This window comes from Lissotriton vulgaris, unplaced genomic scaffold, assembly GCF_964263255.1.
Source record: "Lissotriton vulgaris unplaced genomic scaffold, aLisVul1.2 SCAFFOLD_723, whole genome shotgun sequence".
Taxonomy (NCBI): Eukaryota; Metazoa; Chordata; class Amphibia; order Caudata; family Salamandridae; genus Lissotriton; species Lissotriton vulgaris.
Window position 1 is genome coordinate 161,695 of NW_028240735.1, and position 19,019 is coordinate 180,713.

At 46.7% G+C, this 19,019-nt stretch overlaps 2 protein-coding genes across 2 annotated transcripts in view; one reads left to right on the top strand and one right to left on the bottom strand.

Annotated features, from left to right (window-relative positions):
- The window catches only part of LOC147672889 (NACHT, LRR and PYD domains-containing protein 3-like), a 664,362-nt gene that overhangs the window by 35,583 nt on the left and 609,760 nt on the right, over window positions 1-19,019 (top strand). The window lies entirely within an intron of this gene.
- LOC147672892 (uncharacterized) lies at window positions 2,035-3,705 on the bottom strand. Its single transcript, XM_086947943.1, has 2 exons — window positions 2,587-3,705; window positions 2,035-2,517 (listed from the first exon to the last, which is right to left on the bottom strand). The coding sequence occupies exons 1-2, from the start codon at window positions 3,703-3,705 to the stop codon at window positions 2,035-2,037; spliced, it is 1,602 nt and encodes a 533-aa protein (XP_086804069.1).

The window sequence follows — 19,019 nt, forward strand, 5'->3', positions numbered from 1 at the left end:
CAGTGAGTGTGTCACGTGAGTCTTTGGTAGTTCTTTTTGTAACAGAACTATTTGTTCCCAAAGCAGTTTTTGCTTTATTGTTGCACCTGTGTCCTCTTTGTAACCGTTTTGAATCCATGTCTGCAAATCGTTGTTATATGATTTGACGTAGTAATATGAATCGGACACTATAAGTGTCGGGAATTCGTGATCCGCATTATCTAGCGCCATTTTCAATGCTATTATTTCAGTCTGTTGTTCTGAATTAGTTTCTACTGAGTATGTTTTTGTTAATAGAGGTCTTAGTTTACCTCCGCGCCACACTTCTTTTGTAATCTCACATGTTGGGTTGTATGCTTGTTCTCCCCAAACGGAGGGTTGAGCATGTCCGTCTGTATAGATTACACAGGCGTACTGTCGTAAGGGCAGAATGTCGATTGGCAGAATGTTCTTTCATATTCTAGATTTTTTAATTCCTCTAGTTCTGGATCAAAGTAGTATTTTACTTTGTCCGTTGTAATTGAATTCACCCATTGTATCCATTCCAGATTCAATGTTGTTGTTGGTAAATTACACGGTGTTGTTAATGTCTCAAAGGCTGATTCAGCTGTTCTGACAGTGATATGTCTACCGTCAGCTTTATCTTTTTCTCTAGCTATAGCCGTTTGAACTGCATGAACAATGTTTTCTTTAATACTGAACTTCTTTTCAGCTTCTGTGTACAAGTGTGATTTGAATGCAATTGGTACCTTTTCTCCCTCATTAGAGGTCAGGTATGTGAATCCGCATCTTCCTGGGATGACTCGAATCACAAGATTGCGTGTGTTATCACGTGTTTCTAATTTTGTTTTAATTAACATGTCTGTTTGTAAGGATCTCAGAATTTCTGTGTGTATTCGAGTCCAATTGGTTCTTTTAAAATCTGGTTTTATTAGATCATAAAGGGGTTTGACCCTTTCTGCGTAATTTGCAATGTATGTTCTTCCGAAATTTAGGAAGCCTAGAATTGACTGTAGGTTTTTTAGTGTTCTAGGTGCTTGGAGTACGGCACATTTCTCTAGGAAATTGTCAGCCAGGCTTTTGCCTTCACTTGATAATTCATATCCTAAGAACAGGACTGTTAGATGGGCAATTCTGGATTTTTTAAAGTTGAATTTGTAACCCTCTGCTGCGAACCCAAGTATTATGGTGTTCACTCTCTTCAAGTGAGTATCCAAGTCATCATCTGTTAGGTATATGTCGTCGACATAAGATAATGCTTCGTCATCATAGGTTTGTAGTAATTCTGTTACTCTCGCTGAGAATACTCCCGGGCTGTTCTTGTACCCCTGGGCTAACCGACAGAATTGTTTTTGAGTGCCATTTATTGAGAACGCAGACAAGTATCTGCTCTCTGGTGCTATGTTTTGACAAAAGAATCCATTAGAGATGTCTAATGTTGTTTTGTATGTTTTGCGCACTATGCTATTCATTAGTGCAGCACTACGCGAGTTTTGCACTGCAAAGGTTTTGCAACATGAGTTAAGGTGTCGGTAATCCAAAACTAGACGATATGAATTGTCTGGTTTGGAGACCGGAAACAAAGGGTTGTTCATTTGTGAGGTGCAAGTTTCAATCACCCCCTGGTATTCTAGTTGATCTAGGATGTCTTTTACCTGTTTTTTAGCTTCTTGCTTAATTGGGTACTGCCTTTGTGCAGTAGGTTGTGATTTTAACTGGATTTTGTGAGGAGGAGAGTCCTCATGCCATCCTACGTGATTTTTATATAAAGCAGGCGCTTGAGCTACTGCCCACTTTCTAGCAAGTGTGTATTTTTTATGAATTGGGATATGATTTGAGAAGGCGGGCATAATTATTTCTTCGCCATGAGGACAGTCCCTGACAAACTCTGGTGGCCAGTCTTTTTCAGCTAGTAGGATGTCATAGCCCTTAGAGAGATTATCCCAAAATAGTCCCCTTATTTTTCTAGTCTTATCCCCTTCTATACGTAAAGTTATTTCATATATTTTGTGAGGTTTGCTAACTCTGGTGTCTGCAGTTTCCACTTGAAGGTATTCATTCGTGTCCACTGTCTCCAGATGATTCATAAGGACTTTGCGAGCTATGCTCACTTCTGCTGCGCTGTCTAGCACTGTCTGAGCCCATTCTCCGTTTTTCAGTTGTGTCCTCAGTATTCTCGGCATTGTTAACTATTTTAATGCTGGCTACCTTCTTTTTTGGAAATTGTAATTTCTTTTTTAGATGAGCAGGTTCCTTGTCTTTGGACTTGGCGTGCTCTTCTCTTTGTTCTGATCGTCCTCTTCTTTCCGATTTCTGCGAGGAAGTCTGAAAAGATTGAGAGGGACGTGTATCAATGTCTTGATATCTATCAGGCTTTTTTATATTATCCCTATTTCTAAGGTTATATCTTTTCCCAGAGGGATCACTTTGGGGTGATCTGTGTCTTTGGTTCGGAGATCTTTCTCTCCGCCGAGGAGACCTTCCTCTGGACTGGAATTTCTTTTCTTTAGGATTGGATTGTTTGTTTCCATCCCAGCTCTTTTTTGGTGATGTTGAATTATTATTAAAAAATATTTTTTCAGGACTTTCAATCAGTTGTGGTTTTACTGGTATTCCACCTAAACTATCTCTACCTAGTTCCTCATAGGATTTTTCTATGATTCTGGCAATTTCAGCTGGTTGGTCTGCTATATCTGTCTCTTTTAACCTCTGGCGGAACGCCACATTTGCTGCTTCTCCTTTTATGTTGGCTAATAATATAGCCGAGACCTGCTTGAAGTCTTTCAGTAATTTCATACCAAGAGTTAAAGCGGGTTCTGGACCGTATTCATCTTGAATTTGTTTTAGCACATCTGGTATTACCGAGATGGATGGAACACCATGTGTTTTTGTGTAAATGGAGGCAAAGACTGTACCCCAAGTGTCACAGTCCTCCACGTGTGGTGCGATTCCCATTGGAAGACAGATAGTCAGAATCCTGTGCTTTTCTAACGGGGTGGTGTCTGGAAACACCGCCTCTATTTGGGTGATTTTCTGTGCTAACCAGAATGGTATTTGTTCCCGTTTACCTGGAACTTTACCTAGGCAGGACTGTATGTTCTGTGGTGTAATTTTATTTGTGTTCCCCTGATGAGGGGTCAGCTGTGGAATTTTGATTGCTGGTTGGATTGTTGAAGTCCGCATCACATATTGGACTAGTTGTCTATGTACTTTTATTAATTGTTTTAGTTGTATTAAAAGATCTGCTGCAGACATCCCGTCGATGTCTGGATGTGGTGTGTATCCGGCTAGGACCGGCCACGTCGCTCCTGGTCTCCCTAAGGGACCGAGCCTGGTGATGTGATTGTTATGTTTTAGGGCGCCATTAAATAAGAGCAGGTGCTCTTGAAATTTAAGTGGCACTTCCACCTCCTCGAAAGGAGTGTACTCATTAGGAGGTTCCTCTGTTTTGTAATAGTGGAAGTGCTTTGTTACAGCATTCGCTGCTGGAAAGTTTATCAATGAATAGAACACCTCTGTCTGCCGATATTCCTGTGCCTCTATTACGAATATGACTGTGCCACCTCTAGGTGTCGGTCCATTTTCTATAAGTTTTAAAGTTATAGATTTTCTTATGTTGACCGGGATGAGTATTATACTCGGGTCTGCTTCCTGCATGGTAGCATCAGCGGCTGCGAGATCAGCTGCTATTCTAATTGTCTCTCTTTCATCATCACTGTCTACCATTTTTCCGACAGGAAGGTTATTCTGTTTGTTTGCAGATCAGGTTTTTATGGAAACAAAGATTAGATGCACAATATTTTGGAACAGTGTATCCTTCAATGTTGACTAAACCAAGAACCATACATAGGAGTTCCCTCCTGCGAGGTCTGGCGGATATAACCTTTCACCCACTCCAGACGTCTTTGGAGTATTATGGGAAAAAAGGGGTCTGAGTGAAAAAGCACGACTGAGTTACTCTAAATGTCTTACGTTAGTTTTATCGCCCTTTCCAAACGCGTTGGGCGCCATGTAGTGTAGTTCCTATTATCCCAATAGGCTCTGCGCATTGGAATAATACCTTCAATAGTATAGGCCTAGACCAGACGTTAACTAGGTCTACTACTGTCGATATTAGACTTAAAGTTTTGGGTTTGCCAGCTAGCTCAGAGTTCACTAGAAACTTTCTCGAATAGGCAAGGAGGAGTTGAACCTCCCTGGATAGACAAGAAGGGATTTAGTTTCTGACAACCATAGAACATGACAACTTTGCTCTCCCCTAATCAAGAGTGTATCTCTAGAGTCGTGTGAACAAAAGGCAATTTATTTTACTCAGTCAGTACGTGCATTCTTAGTCTCACCAGATTGTAGAGAAAAGGAAGAGACGGGCGTGTTCAATAAAAGATGTTATTTATTGATCAGTCTCTTTTCTCATACAAGAGAAATGGATCGATATTATTGCAATACTTATGGTTAAGTAAAGTGCATACAATAAAAGCAGAAGTATAAAATAATACTGTAAAAACATTTATATGGTTTCTAAGCCATATGAAGGTTTAAAATGAATAAAATAGATTACATACACATATACAATTGACTAATCGTACTCAACTGGTGTTTCTAGTTACGCCTGTTATACCTGATCTAAGCCTAATACGTGGGCGGGAATAGAAAGTAACAGTTTAAGTTAAGTTTGTTTTGCCAAGTGACTGACTAAAGAATTCTCTGGAAGGGGTTATTCAGTTCTGTACCTGGAATTTAGGAATGAGGGATGGTATCTCTCGTCTCTGGTCTCGATATTCCAGGCTGCCTGCGAGGGCTACCCAGAAGCGCCGGAGCTGGATTTCTCGGCAGGAGAAAGGCAGCGTCTCGTTCTCAGCGCGTCAGGAAGGCGGGGCTGCGCCAGCGGGGTCTGCTCTGCTCTGGGCTTCGGCAAGTCTGGCTGCTCCGATCTCATCACCACCGCGTGTGTTTGCATAGGGCAATATTGGTAATATTTATACCTTTAAGGTGCCGAGATTGACGTAAGGATGGACATAGGTACGTCAATAAGGATGTCATACGACTTGGTCGTTAGCACATTCTTTTGCTGAAGTTCTCGATGAAATCAAAACAATGGCCGCAGGGTTTTTCCCAGGTTGTCATAGGTTTGATTTGTTTTGAGAACTCCGTATGCCTTATCAGGGGCTGGAGGAATATCGCTTGTCTAATTAGATGGCAAGCGTTATGACCTAATCAGATAACACGTTCCTGTGCCGTAGTGTGGCTTAATCAGATAACGGTTTCTGCATCATGGGGGTTTTCTGCCTCATGGGATGGCTGATAGTTAACTTGTTAACCAGAATAGGGTCAGGAATAGGGGGATCGATACAGAACCTATAGGAATACATCACACCTCCTTCGATAAGAGATGACCTAAGTAGGTCACTTCTTGTCGACAATATTGCAATTTTGAAAGAGACACTTTGTGATGCAAATCAGACAAATGACGCAACAACGACAACGTGACTTCTTTACAAATCTCCTCAGTATCTGAAGCGACGAGCAAATCGTCAACGTACTGAATAAGGGTAGCGCCATTAGGTAAAACAATCGTATCAAGCTGTGTCTTTAAAGCCTGACTATATATCGATGGACTTTCACAGTAGCCTTGAGGAGCGCATTTGAAGCGGAAGCTTCAGCCTCCTAAACTGAAGCCGAAAATATCCCTACTCTCCTCGGCAATCGGGATGCTGAAGAAAGCATTCTTCAAGTCAATCACCGAGAACCAAGTCGCGGAAGCTGGAATCATAGTCAATAGGGCAGTGATATCAGGTACAACTGGGAACTGTGGCACAACTATTTTGTTCACCTCTCTAAGATCAATCACAAACCTGTAAACAGGTGGCTGAGAAGGATCAGTACGCTTCAAAACAGGCAGAACAGGACTATTGCAAACGTTGCCTCTTGCCTCTTCAATTACATCTTTTTCAATCAAATCATAAATGATCGCTAGCAACACTTTCTCACGTTCATTAGAGATCTTGTATTGGGGAATTCGTGGCATTTTAACATTGGCTTTCAATGTCACAACATATGGCGGTATTTCTAAAAGACCCACATCATTGGGGCCAGTAGCCGAAAGAATATCAGGAAGAAACGACAATTCTGTCGGAAGTTTATCCTTCGACAAATACATTGGGGAGACCACTTTCTTACCCAGTGTAAATTGTACTCCCGAAGGAGAACAGTACAAAGTTGCATACAATCTTTTCAACAGATCCAATCCTAACAAGTTCTCACCACAACCTGTCGTCAGAATAAGGGGTGCTTTGAATTCACAAGGTCCAACAGAAAGGGACATAGGACTAGAAATTGGGTTTCTAACCGGGGCGCCAGAAAAACATACTGAAACATTCATTTCGCAAGACAAAGGTGTGCCAGGGAGTTTAGAGTGCATAATAGAACTCTTTGTAGCACCAGTATCCAACAGAAAAGGCTCTGACACACCTGATGTAATCACCTCAACGTAAGGTCCAATCTGATGTACTGGAACTGAAACGACTCCCTCTCTTTGTCTATGGCTGTCCTAGCAATCATTACCTTTCATATTCTCATCTTCTGCATAGTAGTCATCAGCATAGTACTGAGCCGTCCTACCAGACGCGTTATTCTCTTGATCAAAACTATTCATTGAATTCTGAGGCGGAATGGAACGCGCGTTCTGGGGGAAATTTCCACGTCCTCTACCTCTAAGAGCTTGTTGAACACCTCGACCTCTTGCACCAGAAGCACCATTCATATGGTGTAACAAAATAGGACAACTATACTTGAAATGACCCTCTTCCTTACAATATGAACACTGATTGGGACCTACAGGAACACGCTGTTGAGGATACTCGAACCTTTGCGAGCTCCTCTGAAACTGTGGGGGTTGCTGATAGTTACTCTGACCACCACAAGGAGGATACGCCTGCTGTAAAAGAACCTTTGTCTTTAACTCTTTGGTTTTCTTGTCTGCTCTATCCTTCTCATCTTTGTCCCTATTTTCGTAGTACTGTGCAGTAGCCAATATCTGTGCTGAAGAGTAAACAGCCCAAGAACTTTCTGAATCTTTTAATTTCTTACACAACTCGGGAAGCAAATTGTGCACAAACTTGTCAATGAACAACTGTTGACCAACCTCCGTACTCATATCTTGACCACTGTGGTCGATAAACGTTTCTTCAAACCTGGTGAAGAAATCAGACACTGTCTCATCTTTCTTCTGCTTACATGCAGATAATTTGTCCCAGTTCACTTGCATAGCAGGCATTAAAGTCTTCATGTATGTAACAATCTTATCAAGGAGGTCTGCTACTAAAGGCTCAGGTTTAGCACCACCAGCCTGTCTGTCATTCGCAGCGCTAATATTAGCCCATGTGTCGCCTAACTCTTGCGCGTGATCTGTATGACGAATCAAACCCCATAAAGGCTGTGGAACAACATTCCCGAACAACATATCTATGTCGGCTAAATTCATAATACATGAGCCTGCAGTCTGTGATAATTCCTTGTAATACCCTGCAGGGTTTTTACGGGGGTCAGGTAAAGTCTGTTTAAGGGCCAAGACTTCCGCTCTTTTCCATGGAACATGTACCCGAACACGCTGAAAATGTGCTGGAACAGCATCAATGTGATTAGCAACATCAGCTTGAACTGCTTCCTTCCATACCGGAGGAACTTCTCTCATGGGATATTGTCTCGCCTTCCTCTTAACAGAAAGATCAGACTCAAACAACTGTTGAGAAATAGTTCCACTCCTAAATGATAACAATGTCGCGACTGCTTTCTTAACATCGGAACCCATAATTGTGCCCTTTGCAAACTCGAACCGTACATGACATAAATCAGGCGGATTGGGTTCCAAATCATTTTCCTCCAAATCCTCACAAAGAAAAGTACACATTTTCTCAAAAACATACCTCTGCTTTGGTGCTTCCCACTGATGGAAGACATCCATAACAGACTCAAGCTCATATCTTGTGGGGTCGGTAACCCATTTATGTGCTAAATAATCCAATGTTTCCTGTTCTCTGGAGTCAGGCAGTTGACTACGCAACTGTTTGCGCGCTGAGATAGGGGTCATACTTGTTGCCCCAAATAGAGGATATAGAAGGCTAGCGACAGTATCAGTCATTCTCTGTTGAACAGAAGGAGAAGTCGACGAGAGAACAGAAGGAAAAACAGAGTGAGGCAGGGTAGACGCAGATGCAGACGCAGATGCAGTATCAGGAGGAATACCAGAAAAGGTAGTCCATGCAGTAGGCAAGATCGTAGGAAGTACAGGTAGAGCAGGTAACAAAGTCGGCAGCCCTTGAGGAGGCTGCGCCAGACCAATAGGAGCCAACTGAAGAGGAGCTGGCAGCTGTGGAAGAACCTGAGGCACAACAACCGGAGGTTGCACAACTAAAGGTTGCGGAGGTGCTGTAGCACTCTGCACATAAGGGGGCGGCAAACTTAATAAGTGTGACATTAGGGGGTCTTTTTCAAGTTCTTTTGCTGCATCTTGCTGAAAATGCGGCAAAACTGGGTAGCATTTATCGATCGCCATTTTACGTTGCCTGTGCAACTGCTCACTTGCCTGTTCTTCGTTATCTTTAAACTGCGTAGCAGCTTGCATTATCGAGATACCCCTTTCTCTCTTATTTCTCTTCGCTAATTTAATTTCTTTCTGTTTGGCTTCCTTACGCCATAGGCGGAAAGAGTCAAACATCGCCTGCCGGGTGTTAGAATTGGGGGTCTCTGGTTGGCGCAAGTATGCACTTGTGACAAGCAGGGACCCTCTCCTCTAAGTCAGGGCAAAGGATGACCCCTTAGAATTACCCTTGCTCACCCTCTAGGTGTGTGGCGTGAGCAGCCAAGGCTATTCTTCAGGCGTTATTCAGTTAAGCATTTGTAATCACACACACAGTAAAATGTACCAATCCCCCCACAAATGGACACCAGGCAGGTATTATATATAAAAATACGCTCCTTTATGTAAAAATATATATATATATATATATCAACAGACTTATCACAAGACCAAATAACGTTTCTGTAGCACCACAGGTTGTAAATAGGCACTTTTCTTCTTAGTTGCAGTTCAAAAATAGTTTGTTTACTTTACTTCAGTAAATAGTTCTTTGCGTGTTATTTCCTACACAGTTCCCTCAGTTCCAGTTACTTTAAAAAGACAGGATAATGCCCCAGTTCTTTGTTGGCAAGGTTGGAAGTCCACTAAAAATACTTCTGGGGCGGTTTCTAGGACTTCAGGCCAGTCTTAGGCCTTTTGGGTGCTTCATAGCGCTTCTGTGCGCTCTAAACGGGAGAAATCGCGGCACCCTACCAAATCTCACGCATCTCGCGTGAGTCGCGTACCTACGGCCCTACCAACTCTCACGCATCACGCATGAGTACGGGTACGCGACGTACTGAAGGAACGAAGCGTACTGTTCAGAGGGGTACGCAGCGTATCTTGCAAGGCGCACAGTCCACCCAATGCGAAGCGTACAGTTCAGGTGAGTACGCAGCGGACCTTACAATTAATCTGCAGGTGGGAGGAAACAGAACGCCCAGTACGTGGAGCAGAATTCTAAAAGCGCTCAGTTGATTTAACGCTTTATGGGCAATGCGAGGCGTACTCTCGTCACCAGCACTACGGAGCGCCCTCGGCTACTCAAGCAACGCGATCTCGATGCGCACAGCGGTGCGAGTCAGCTGGAGAGAGCGGCTCGCACCACAGCTGATTCTAGTGCCTGGGTCACTTGCAGCAGGAGCGGCGGGCGGCCAAAGGGGAAAACAAACGTTGCGGGCCCCTAGCCCGGGGTGAAGCTCCTCAGTTGACTTCAATCTCCTTGAGGGCGAGTCGTGCACGGGCAGTGCGACTCGTCCAGTTCAGGGTGATGAGATGAACACTTCTTCTTTTACTTCGGCGAGGGTCACACAGGCTTGTGCGACTCTGGCGCTTGGGGGCACTTTTGGATCCTGACGCCAGCAGGCGTGTGCAGTCAGGCAGGCGCGGCCCACGACCCTTGGCACGAAGGTGCGGGGGTCTCCTCAGCGGGGGCGGCGCAGCCTGACGAACCTCGGGATTTGCAAAGCGGGGTCACAGGGCACGGACTGTGCAGCTGTTGACCCGGCGTGGATCACAATCCACAGAGGGAATTCCGGCGGGAGGGGGGAGAGCGTCTCAGCGCGCTCCAGTAGCAGGCAAGGGGCAGAGGAGCAGGAAGCCAAGCCTGGGGGCAGAGAGCGACTCCGGTCGGAGCGAGGCTCTCACAGGGCAGAGGGTGGCAAGCTCCCGAGTGCCACAGCCCTAGGAGGGGGCGATGAGGGGCGCAGTCTGGCTCCAGCGGGATGCACAAACGGCTCAAATGTCAGGACGAGCAAAAGCACCAAGGACCCACTAGTCCTGGGGTCCAGATCAGGGGGCAAGCTCAATCAAGCCCTTGGAGAATGTTTCTTGGCACAAAGCAGCAAAGTATGTTTAAAGTCTTCTTCCTCTCCTTTCTCAGCAAGGCAAGCAGCAGGCCAGTCCTTCCAGCGTCTCTTCTCCTTCTAGTCGGGTAGAGGTCCTTCGTGGTAAAACAGGATTCTGATTTACAAGGAGCAGGGCTCCTACTTTTATACCCAGTTTCTTTTGTTCTTACAGGCCAGGGGGGCCTTTGCATAACTGCTCCCAGCCCCTGAGCACTTGTGGTGGGTACTTCTGGCTTCTGCATTCAGTGTGAGGACAGGCACATCAGCCGCTCCCCAGGGGGGCGGAGCCAGCATTGTGTGGACAGGGGCAGCCAGGAGCACTTTGTTGACAAGCTTCGGTCCTTCCTGGGCCAGGTGCAGGCTGAGTCATCAATCGCTCCCCAGGGGGGCAGAGCCAGCATTGTGGTGGAAGAGCACAGCCTGATGCATCGTCCAGGGAAACTCCCACCTCCCACTAAGGTGTCATCTGCCATTCACCACCTGTCACCTCCCAGCCCTGTCACTCATACAACTCAGACAGTCAGATACACATCCACGCAGAGGCGGGCTGAAATGGTTAAGCAAGCAAATGCTAGCTTTCTAAAAGTAGCATTTGCAAACACAGGATATTAAAATAAACTTTACTAAAAGAAGTATTTTATTATTCTGAGTTGAGGCATACTAAACATTATTTTCTACCATGTTCCCTGAGCCAGCTGGGATTATAGAGTGTAATAATTCCAGCAGCCCATCGGGCCTAAAGGGAACAGGTAGCCTTACCATAGTGAAAAACGAATTTGGCAGTAATTCACTATTAGGACATGCCACACACATCAGAGCATGTCCTACCTTACACTTACAATGCACCCTGCCCTCAAGCCTACCATAGAGGTGACTGATATGAAGTTAAGGGAAGGTTTAGGGGCTGGCAAGTGTGTGCACTTGCCCAGCCAGCATGACAGTACCAGACTGCACGCAGGTTCTGCAATGGCAGATCCTAGATACATCTTAAGGCTGCTTCTGTGGGTGGCGCAACCAGCGCTGCAGGCCCACTAGCAGTATTGGCATTCACAAGCCCTGGCACTCCTGGTGCACTTTACTGGGGACTGATAGTAAATCCAATGAACCAATCAGGTATACCAATCACAGTTACACTTTATATAGGGAGAGCATATGCACTTTTAGCACTGGTCAGCAGTGGTAAAGTGCCCAGAGTCATTATACCAACAAAAACAGGTCAGAGAGAGTATTGGAGGAAGGCAAAAAGTTTAGGGATGACCCTGCCAAGAGGCCCAGGTCCAACACCGGGCTTTCTTCTTAAAAAGTTTAACCTCCAGATTATCTAAAATCTCCGTGTCAAAGCTACCATATTGGGGCCATTTTAAAACACCATCTTTCCTGGTGTATCGGATCCATACTTCATTATATGTGATGGGGCCTATGCCATGTTTCACATAAAGTTCATAGGTTGGAGTTCCAATCGGAGCAACCGGACACGAGTCCTCCATTCGGGAATCCCTATTACAACCAAGACAAAACAAATTTCCAAGTCTGCTAAGACCAGGCATCTTCGCTCTCTAGTCTAGCTTCAAACTTCAAAGGATTTATCGAATACGATAGTCTCGTGAATACACGAGTCCCTCGGCTTTGGTACTTGCAAGTTCCAAATCAAAGATCCCAAGGGGATACCCAAACTAAGAACCAAACTAAGAACTGGGAGACGCTCCACTTATACTTAACTGAGGTATCGATGACGTCACCAGAAGACTTGTCTATCGTTTCGCTCTACAAATCATCAAGGGTCCAAAACAGGGCGATAGTCAGGGCAGCAGTCCTTCGTAGCCGTCGGAAAACGGGGAAACTCGCAGCAAAGACTTTTGGACCACGACGACATACAGGGGTCGATGAAGTGGTTGGCCTTCCTCCAGAATATCACACGAAGCTCCTCACGAACCTCTGGCTTGGACCAGTACCGCTGAAATCGCCCCACGTTGGGCGCCAACTGAAGTACTGGGTTTTTCGGAACCCAGTGGTGCCAGGGACCACACCCTAAGACTTCGAGTCCTTCCTGTTTCAGACTACAGAAACACAGAGTCTTCTTGGTTAAGTCAAAGATCGAATTTATTGGCTGCAGCCTGTAACAGGTATCCTAGAAGTACAACACAGTGTATATACTCAGGAGACTGCTCCAACTTACAAAGCTAGCCATCCCTTTTATACAAAATATTATGCTTTAGGCAAACATTCCTTATTTTACAGTTGACCATTCACATATTTTCACTACAAAGAAAAAGCAGAATCATGATGACAATTGACAAACTTATTTTCAGTTTGTCCAGCCCACAATCAATTACCCGGCAAGGCCCAACATTTTTCATCAGATATCGACGGACACCTAATAAAAACGGGCACCTCCTCCTCGTAAAGCAGGTCATAAAGTAAGAAACAGGGACAGGTGTGTGTAAGATAAGGCATGGTTTGTGTGCGATGAAAGGTTTATGGCATGCTGTGCCTTGATACTAATCTCGATCGGCCACTGGGAAAGGAACTGACCGAACAGGTTTGGCTTCAGGCAGTGGAGTCAGCTTGCCCAGGTCACACAGAAGTCAGCAAAGGTGTACGTGTCCTTCAGACTCGTTTTTGGCCTTAGTCATCGGCCTATGTGAGGGCAATCACAAAATGGCTGTCGTACACAAAATGGAACCCGAGGGATCAGGACGGAATCTCTAATTTCTGGGTGATTTCGTCACCCGAATATGACGAAAATGCTTGTGAATAATATGCTAGTCATTCTCGGTCTTCTGATACTAAAATTGTCATGATACGACGATGTTTATGACACAGGTACAGAATTTTCAGTACTACATCTGGCTCCTCCTTCCTTCGAGTTGAGTTGTCTGGATAAGTCTCTGAGTCCTAACCTTCTGATCCTCTCTGGCTCCTTTTTCCCTCGAGTTGAGATGTCTGGGATAAGTGTCTGAGTCCTTCTGATCCTCTCTGGCTCCTCTTTCCCTTGAGTTGAGATGTCTGGGATAAGTCTCCGAGTCCTTCTGATCCTCTCTGGCTCCTCCTTCTTTCGAGTTGAGATGTCTGGGATAAGTTTCCAGTTTCCTTCTGATCCTCTCTGGCTGCTCCTTCCCTCGAGTTGAGCTGTCTGGGATAAGTCTCTGAGTCCTCACCTTCTGATCCTCTCTGGCTCCTCCTTCCTTCGAGTTGAGTTGTCTGGGATCAATCTCTGAGTCCTCGCCCTTCTGATCATCTGCTGGCTCCTCCGTTCTTAGAGTTGAGAAGTCTGTGATAAGTCTCTGAGTCCTCGTCTTTTTTCCTTTGATCCTCTGCTGGCTACTCCTTCCCTTGAGTTGAGATGTCTGTGATAAGTCTCTGAGTCCTTTTAAATTCTCTCTGGCTCCTCCTTCCCTTGAGTTGAGATGACTGGGATAAGTCTCTGAGTCCTCGTCCTTCTGATCCTCTCTGGCTCCTCCTTCCTTCAAGTTGAGATGTCTGGGATAAGCCTCTGAGTCCTTCTGATCCTACCTGATTCCTCCTTCCCTCGAGTAGAGATGTCTGGGATAAGTCTCTGAGTCCTCGTCCTTCTGATCCTCTTCAGGCTCCTCCTTCCCTCGAGTTGAGATGTCTGGGATAAGCCTCTGAGTCCTTCTGATCCTCCCTGGTTCCTCCTTCCCTCGAGTCGAGATGTCTGGGATAAATCTCTGAGTCCTCGTCCTTCTGATCCTCTCTGCTCCTCCTGCCCTCGAGTTGAGATGTCTGGGATAAGTCTCTGAGTCCTTGTCCTTCTGATCTTTTATGGCTCCTCCTTCCCTCGAGTTGAGATGTCTGGGATAAGCCTCTGAGTCATTCTGATCCTCCCTGGTTCCTCCTTCCCTCGAGTCGAGATGTCTGGGATAAGTCTCTGAGTCCTCGTCCTTCTGATCCTCTCTGGCTCCTCCTTCCCTCAAGTTGAGATATCTGGGATACGTCTCAGAGTCCTCGCCCTTCTGATCCTCTCTGTCTCCTCATTCCCTCGAGTTGAGACGTCTGGGATAAGTCTCTGAGTCCTTCTGATCCTCTCTGACTCCTCCTTCCCTCGAGTTGAGATGTCTGGGATAAGTCTCTGAGTCCTTCTGATCCTCTCTGGCTCCTCCTTCCCTTGAGTTGAGATGTCTGGGATAAGTCTCTGAGTCCTCGTCCTTCTGATCCTCTCTGGCTCCTCCTTCCCTCGAGTTGAGATGTCTAAGATAAGCCTCTGAGTCTTTCTGATCCTCCTTGGTTCCTCCGTCCCTCGAGTCGAGATGTCTGGGATAAGTCTCTGAGTCCTTCTGATCCTCTCTGGCTCCTCCTTCCCTTGAGTTGAGATGTCTGGGATAAGTCTCTGAGTCCTTCTGATCCTCTCTGGCTCCTCCATCCCTTGAGTTGAGATGTCTGGAAAAAGCCTCCAAATCATCGTCCTTCGTATCCTCTCTGGCTCCTCCTTCCCTCGAGTTGAGATGTCTGGGATAGGTCTCTGAGTTCTTCTGATCCTCTCTGGCTCCTCCTTCTCTCGAGTTGAGATGTCTGGGATAAGTCTCTGAGTCCTTCTGATCATCTCTGGCTCCTCCTTCCTTCGAGTTGAGATGTCTGGATAAGTTTCTGAGTCCTTCTGATCCTCTCTGGCTCCTCCTTCCCTCTGGTTGAGATGTCTGAGATAAGCCTCTGAGTCCTCGGCCTTCTTCTCCTCTCCGGTTCCTCCTTCCCTCAAGTTGAGATGTCTGGGATAAGTCTCTGAGTCCTTCTGATCCTCTCTGGCTCCTCCTTCCCTCGAGTTGAGATGTCTGGGATAAGTCTCTGAGTCTTTCTGATCCTCTCCGGCTCCTCCTTCCTTCGAGTTGAGATGTCTGGGATAAGTCTCTGAGTCCTTCTGATCCTCTCTGGCTCGTCCTTCCCTCGAGTTGAGATGTCTGGGATAAGTCTCTGAGTCCTTCTGATCCTCTCTGGCTCCTCTTTCCCTCGAGTTGAGATGTCTGGGATAAGTCTCCGAGTCCTTCTGATCCTCTCTGGCTCCTCCTTCTCTCGAGTTGAGATGTCTGGGATAAGCCTCTGAGTCCTCGTCCTTCTGATCCTCTGCTGGCTCCTCCTTCCCTCGGGTTGAGATGTCTGGGATAAGCCTCTGAGTCCTTCTGATCCTCTCTGGCTCCTCCTTCCCTTGAGTTGAGATGTCTGGGATAAGCCTCTTAGTCCTCCTCCTTCTGATCCTCTCTGGCTCCTCCTTCCCTCGAGTTGAGATGCCTGGGATAAGCCTCTCAGTCCTCAATCTTCTGATCCTCTATGCCTCCTCCTTCCCTTGAGTTGAGTTGTCTGGGATAAGTCTCTGAGTCCTCACCTTGTGATCCTCTCTGGCTCCTCCTTCCTTCAAGTTGAGTTGTCTAGGATCAATCTCTGAGTCCTCACCCTTCTGATCATCTGCTGGCTCTTCCGTTCTTAGAGTTGAGATGTCTGAGATAAGCCTCTGAGTCCTTCTGATCCTCTCTGGCTTCTCCTTCCCTCAAATTGACCTGTCTGGGATAAGTGTCTGAGTCCTTCTGATCCTCTCCGGCTCCTCCTTCCCTCGAGTTGAGATGTCTGGGATAAGTCTCTGAGTCCTTCAGATCCTCTCTGGCTTCTCCTTCCCTCAAATTGACCTGTCTGGGATAAGTCTCCGAGTCATTCTGATCCTCTCTGGCTCCTCCTTCTTTCGAGTTGAGATGTCTGGGATAAGTCTCTGAGTCATTCTGATCCTCTCTGGCTCCTCCTTCCTTCGAGTTAAGATGTCTGGGATAAGCCTCTGAGTCCTCGTCCTTCTGAACCTCTGCTGGCTCCTCCTTCCCTCGAGTTGAGATGTCTGGAATAAATCTCTGAGTCCTCACCTTCTGATCCTATCTGGCTCCTCCTTCCTTCGAGTTGAGTTGTCTGGGATCAATCTCTGAGTCCTCGCCCTTCTGATCATCTGCTGGTTCCTCCGTTCTTAGAGTTGAGAAGTCTGGGATACGTCTCTGAGTCATTCTGATCCTCTCTGGCTTCTCCTTCCCTCGAGTTGAGATGTCTGGGATAAGCCTCTGTGCCCTCGTCCTTCTAATCCTCTGCTGGCTCCTCCATCCCTCGAGTTGAGATGTCTAGGATAAGTCTCTGAGTCCTTCTGAAACTCTCTGGCTCCTCTTTCCCTCGAGTTGAGAAGTCTGGGATAAGCCTCTGAGTCCTCGTCCTTCTGATCCTCTGCTGGCTCCTCCTTCCCTTGAGATGATATGTCTGTGATAAGTCTCTAAATCCTTTTGATTCTCTCTGGCTCCTCCTTCCCTCGAGTTGAGATGACTGGGATAAGTCTCTGAGTCCTCGTCCTTCTGATCCTCTCTGGCTCCTCCTTCCTTCGAGTTGAGATGTCTGGGACAAGCCTCTGAGTCCTTCTGATCCTACCTGATTCCTCCTTCCCTCGAGTAGAGATGTCTGGGATAAGTCTCTGAGTCCTCGTCCTTCTGATCCTCTTCAGGCTCCTCCTTCCCTCGAGTTGAGATGTCTGGGATAAATCTCTGAGTCCTCATCATTCTGATCCTCTCTGGCTCCTCCTACCCTCGAGTTGAGATGTCTGGGATAAGTCTCTGAGTCCTTGTGATCCTCCCTGGTTCCTCCTTCCCTCGAGTCGAGATGTCTGGGATAAATCTCTGAGTCCTCATCATTCTGATCCTCTCTGGCTCCTCCTACCCTCAAGTTGAGATGTCTGGGATAAGCCTCTGAGTCCTTCTGATCCTCCCTGGTTCCTCCTTCCCTCGAGTCGAGATGTCTGGGATAAATCTCTGAGTCCTCATCATTCTGATCCTCTCTGGCTCCTCCTACCCTCGAGTTGAGATGTCTGGGATAAGTCTCTGAGTCCTTGTCCTTCTGATCTTTTATGGCTCCTCCTTCCCTCGAGTTGAGATGTCTGGGATAAGCCTCTGAGTCATTCTGATCCTCCCTGGTTCCTCCTTCCTTCGAGTCGAGATGTCTGGGATAAGTCTCTGAGTCCTCGTCCTTCTGATCCTCTCTGGCTCCTCCTTCCCTCGAGTTGAGATGTCTGGGATAAGCCTTTGAGTCCTTCTGATCCTCTCTGGCTCCTCCTTCACTTGAGCTGAGATGTCTGGGATAAGTCTCTGAGTCCTTCTGATCCTCTCTGGCTCCTCCTTCCCTCGAGTTGAGATGTCTGTGATAAGCCTCTGAGTCTTTCTGATCCTCCTTGGTTCCTCCGTCCCTCGAGTCGAGATGTCTGGGATAAGTCTCTGAGTCCTTCTGATCCTCTCTGGCTCCTCCTTCCCTCGAGTTGAGATGTCTGTGATAAGCCTCTGAGTCTTTCTGATCCTCCTTGGTTCCTCCGTCCCTCGAGTCGAGATGTCTGGGATAAGTCTCTGAGTCCTTCTGATCCTCTCTGGCTCCTCCTTCCCTTGAGTTGAGATGTCTGGGATAAGTCTCTGAGTCCTTCTGATCCTCTCTGGCTCCTCCTTTCCTTGAGTTGAGATGTCTGGGATAAGCCTCCAAATCCTCGTCCTTCGGATCCTCTCTGGCTCCTCCTTCCCTCGAGTTGAGATGTCTGGGATAGGTCTCTGAATTCTTCTGATCCTCTCTGGCTCCTCCTTCCCTTGAGTTGAGATGTCTTGGATAAGTCTCTTAGTCCTCCCTCCTCTGATCCTCTCTGGCTCCTCCTTCCCTCGAGTTGAGATGTCTGGGATAAGTCTCTGAGTCCTTCTGATCATCTCTGGCTCCTCCTTCCTTCGAGTTGAGATGTCTGGATACGTTTCTGATTCCTTCTGACCCTCTCTGGCTCCTCCTTCCCTCTGGTTGAGATGTCTGAGATAAGCCTCTGGGTCCTCGGCCTTCTTATCCTCTCCGGTTCCTCCTTCCCTCAAGTTGAGATGTCTGGGATAAGTCTCTGAGTCCTTCTGATCCTCTCTGCCTCCTCCTTCCCTCGAGTTGAGATGTCTGGGATAAGTCTCTGAGTCCTAACCTTCTGATCCTCTCTGGCTCCTCCTTCCCTCGAGTTGAGATGTCTGGGATAAGTCTCTGAGTCTTTCTGATCCTCTCCGGCTCCTCCTTCCTTCGAGTTGAGATGTCTGGGATAAGTCTCTGAGTCCTTCTGATCCGCTCTGGCTCGTCCTTCCCTCGAGTTGAGAAGTCTGGGATAAGTCTCTGAGTCCTTCTGATCCTCTCTGGCTCCTCCTTCCCTCTGGTTGAGATGTCTGAGATAAGCCTCAGAGTCCTCAGACTTCTTATCCTCTCCGGTTCCTCCTTCCCTCAAGTTGAGATGTCTGGGATAAGTCTCTGAGTCCTTCTGATCCTCTCTGGCTCCTCCTTCCCTCGAGTTGAGATGTCTGGGATAAGTCTCTGAGTCTTTCTGATCCTCTCCGGCTCCTCCTTCCTTCGAGTTGAGATGTCTAGGATAAGTCTCTGAGTCCTTCTGATCCTCTCTGGCTCGTCCTTCCCTTGAGTTGAGATGTCTGGGATAAGTCTCTGAGTCCTTCTGATCCTCTCTGGCTCCTCTTTCCCTCGAGTTGAGATGTCTGGGATAAGTCTCCGAGTCCTTCTGATCCTCTCTGGCTCCTCCTTCTCTCGAGTTGAGATGTCTG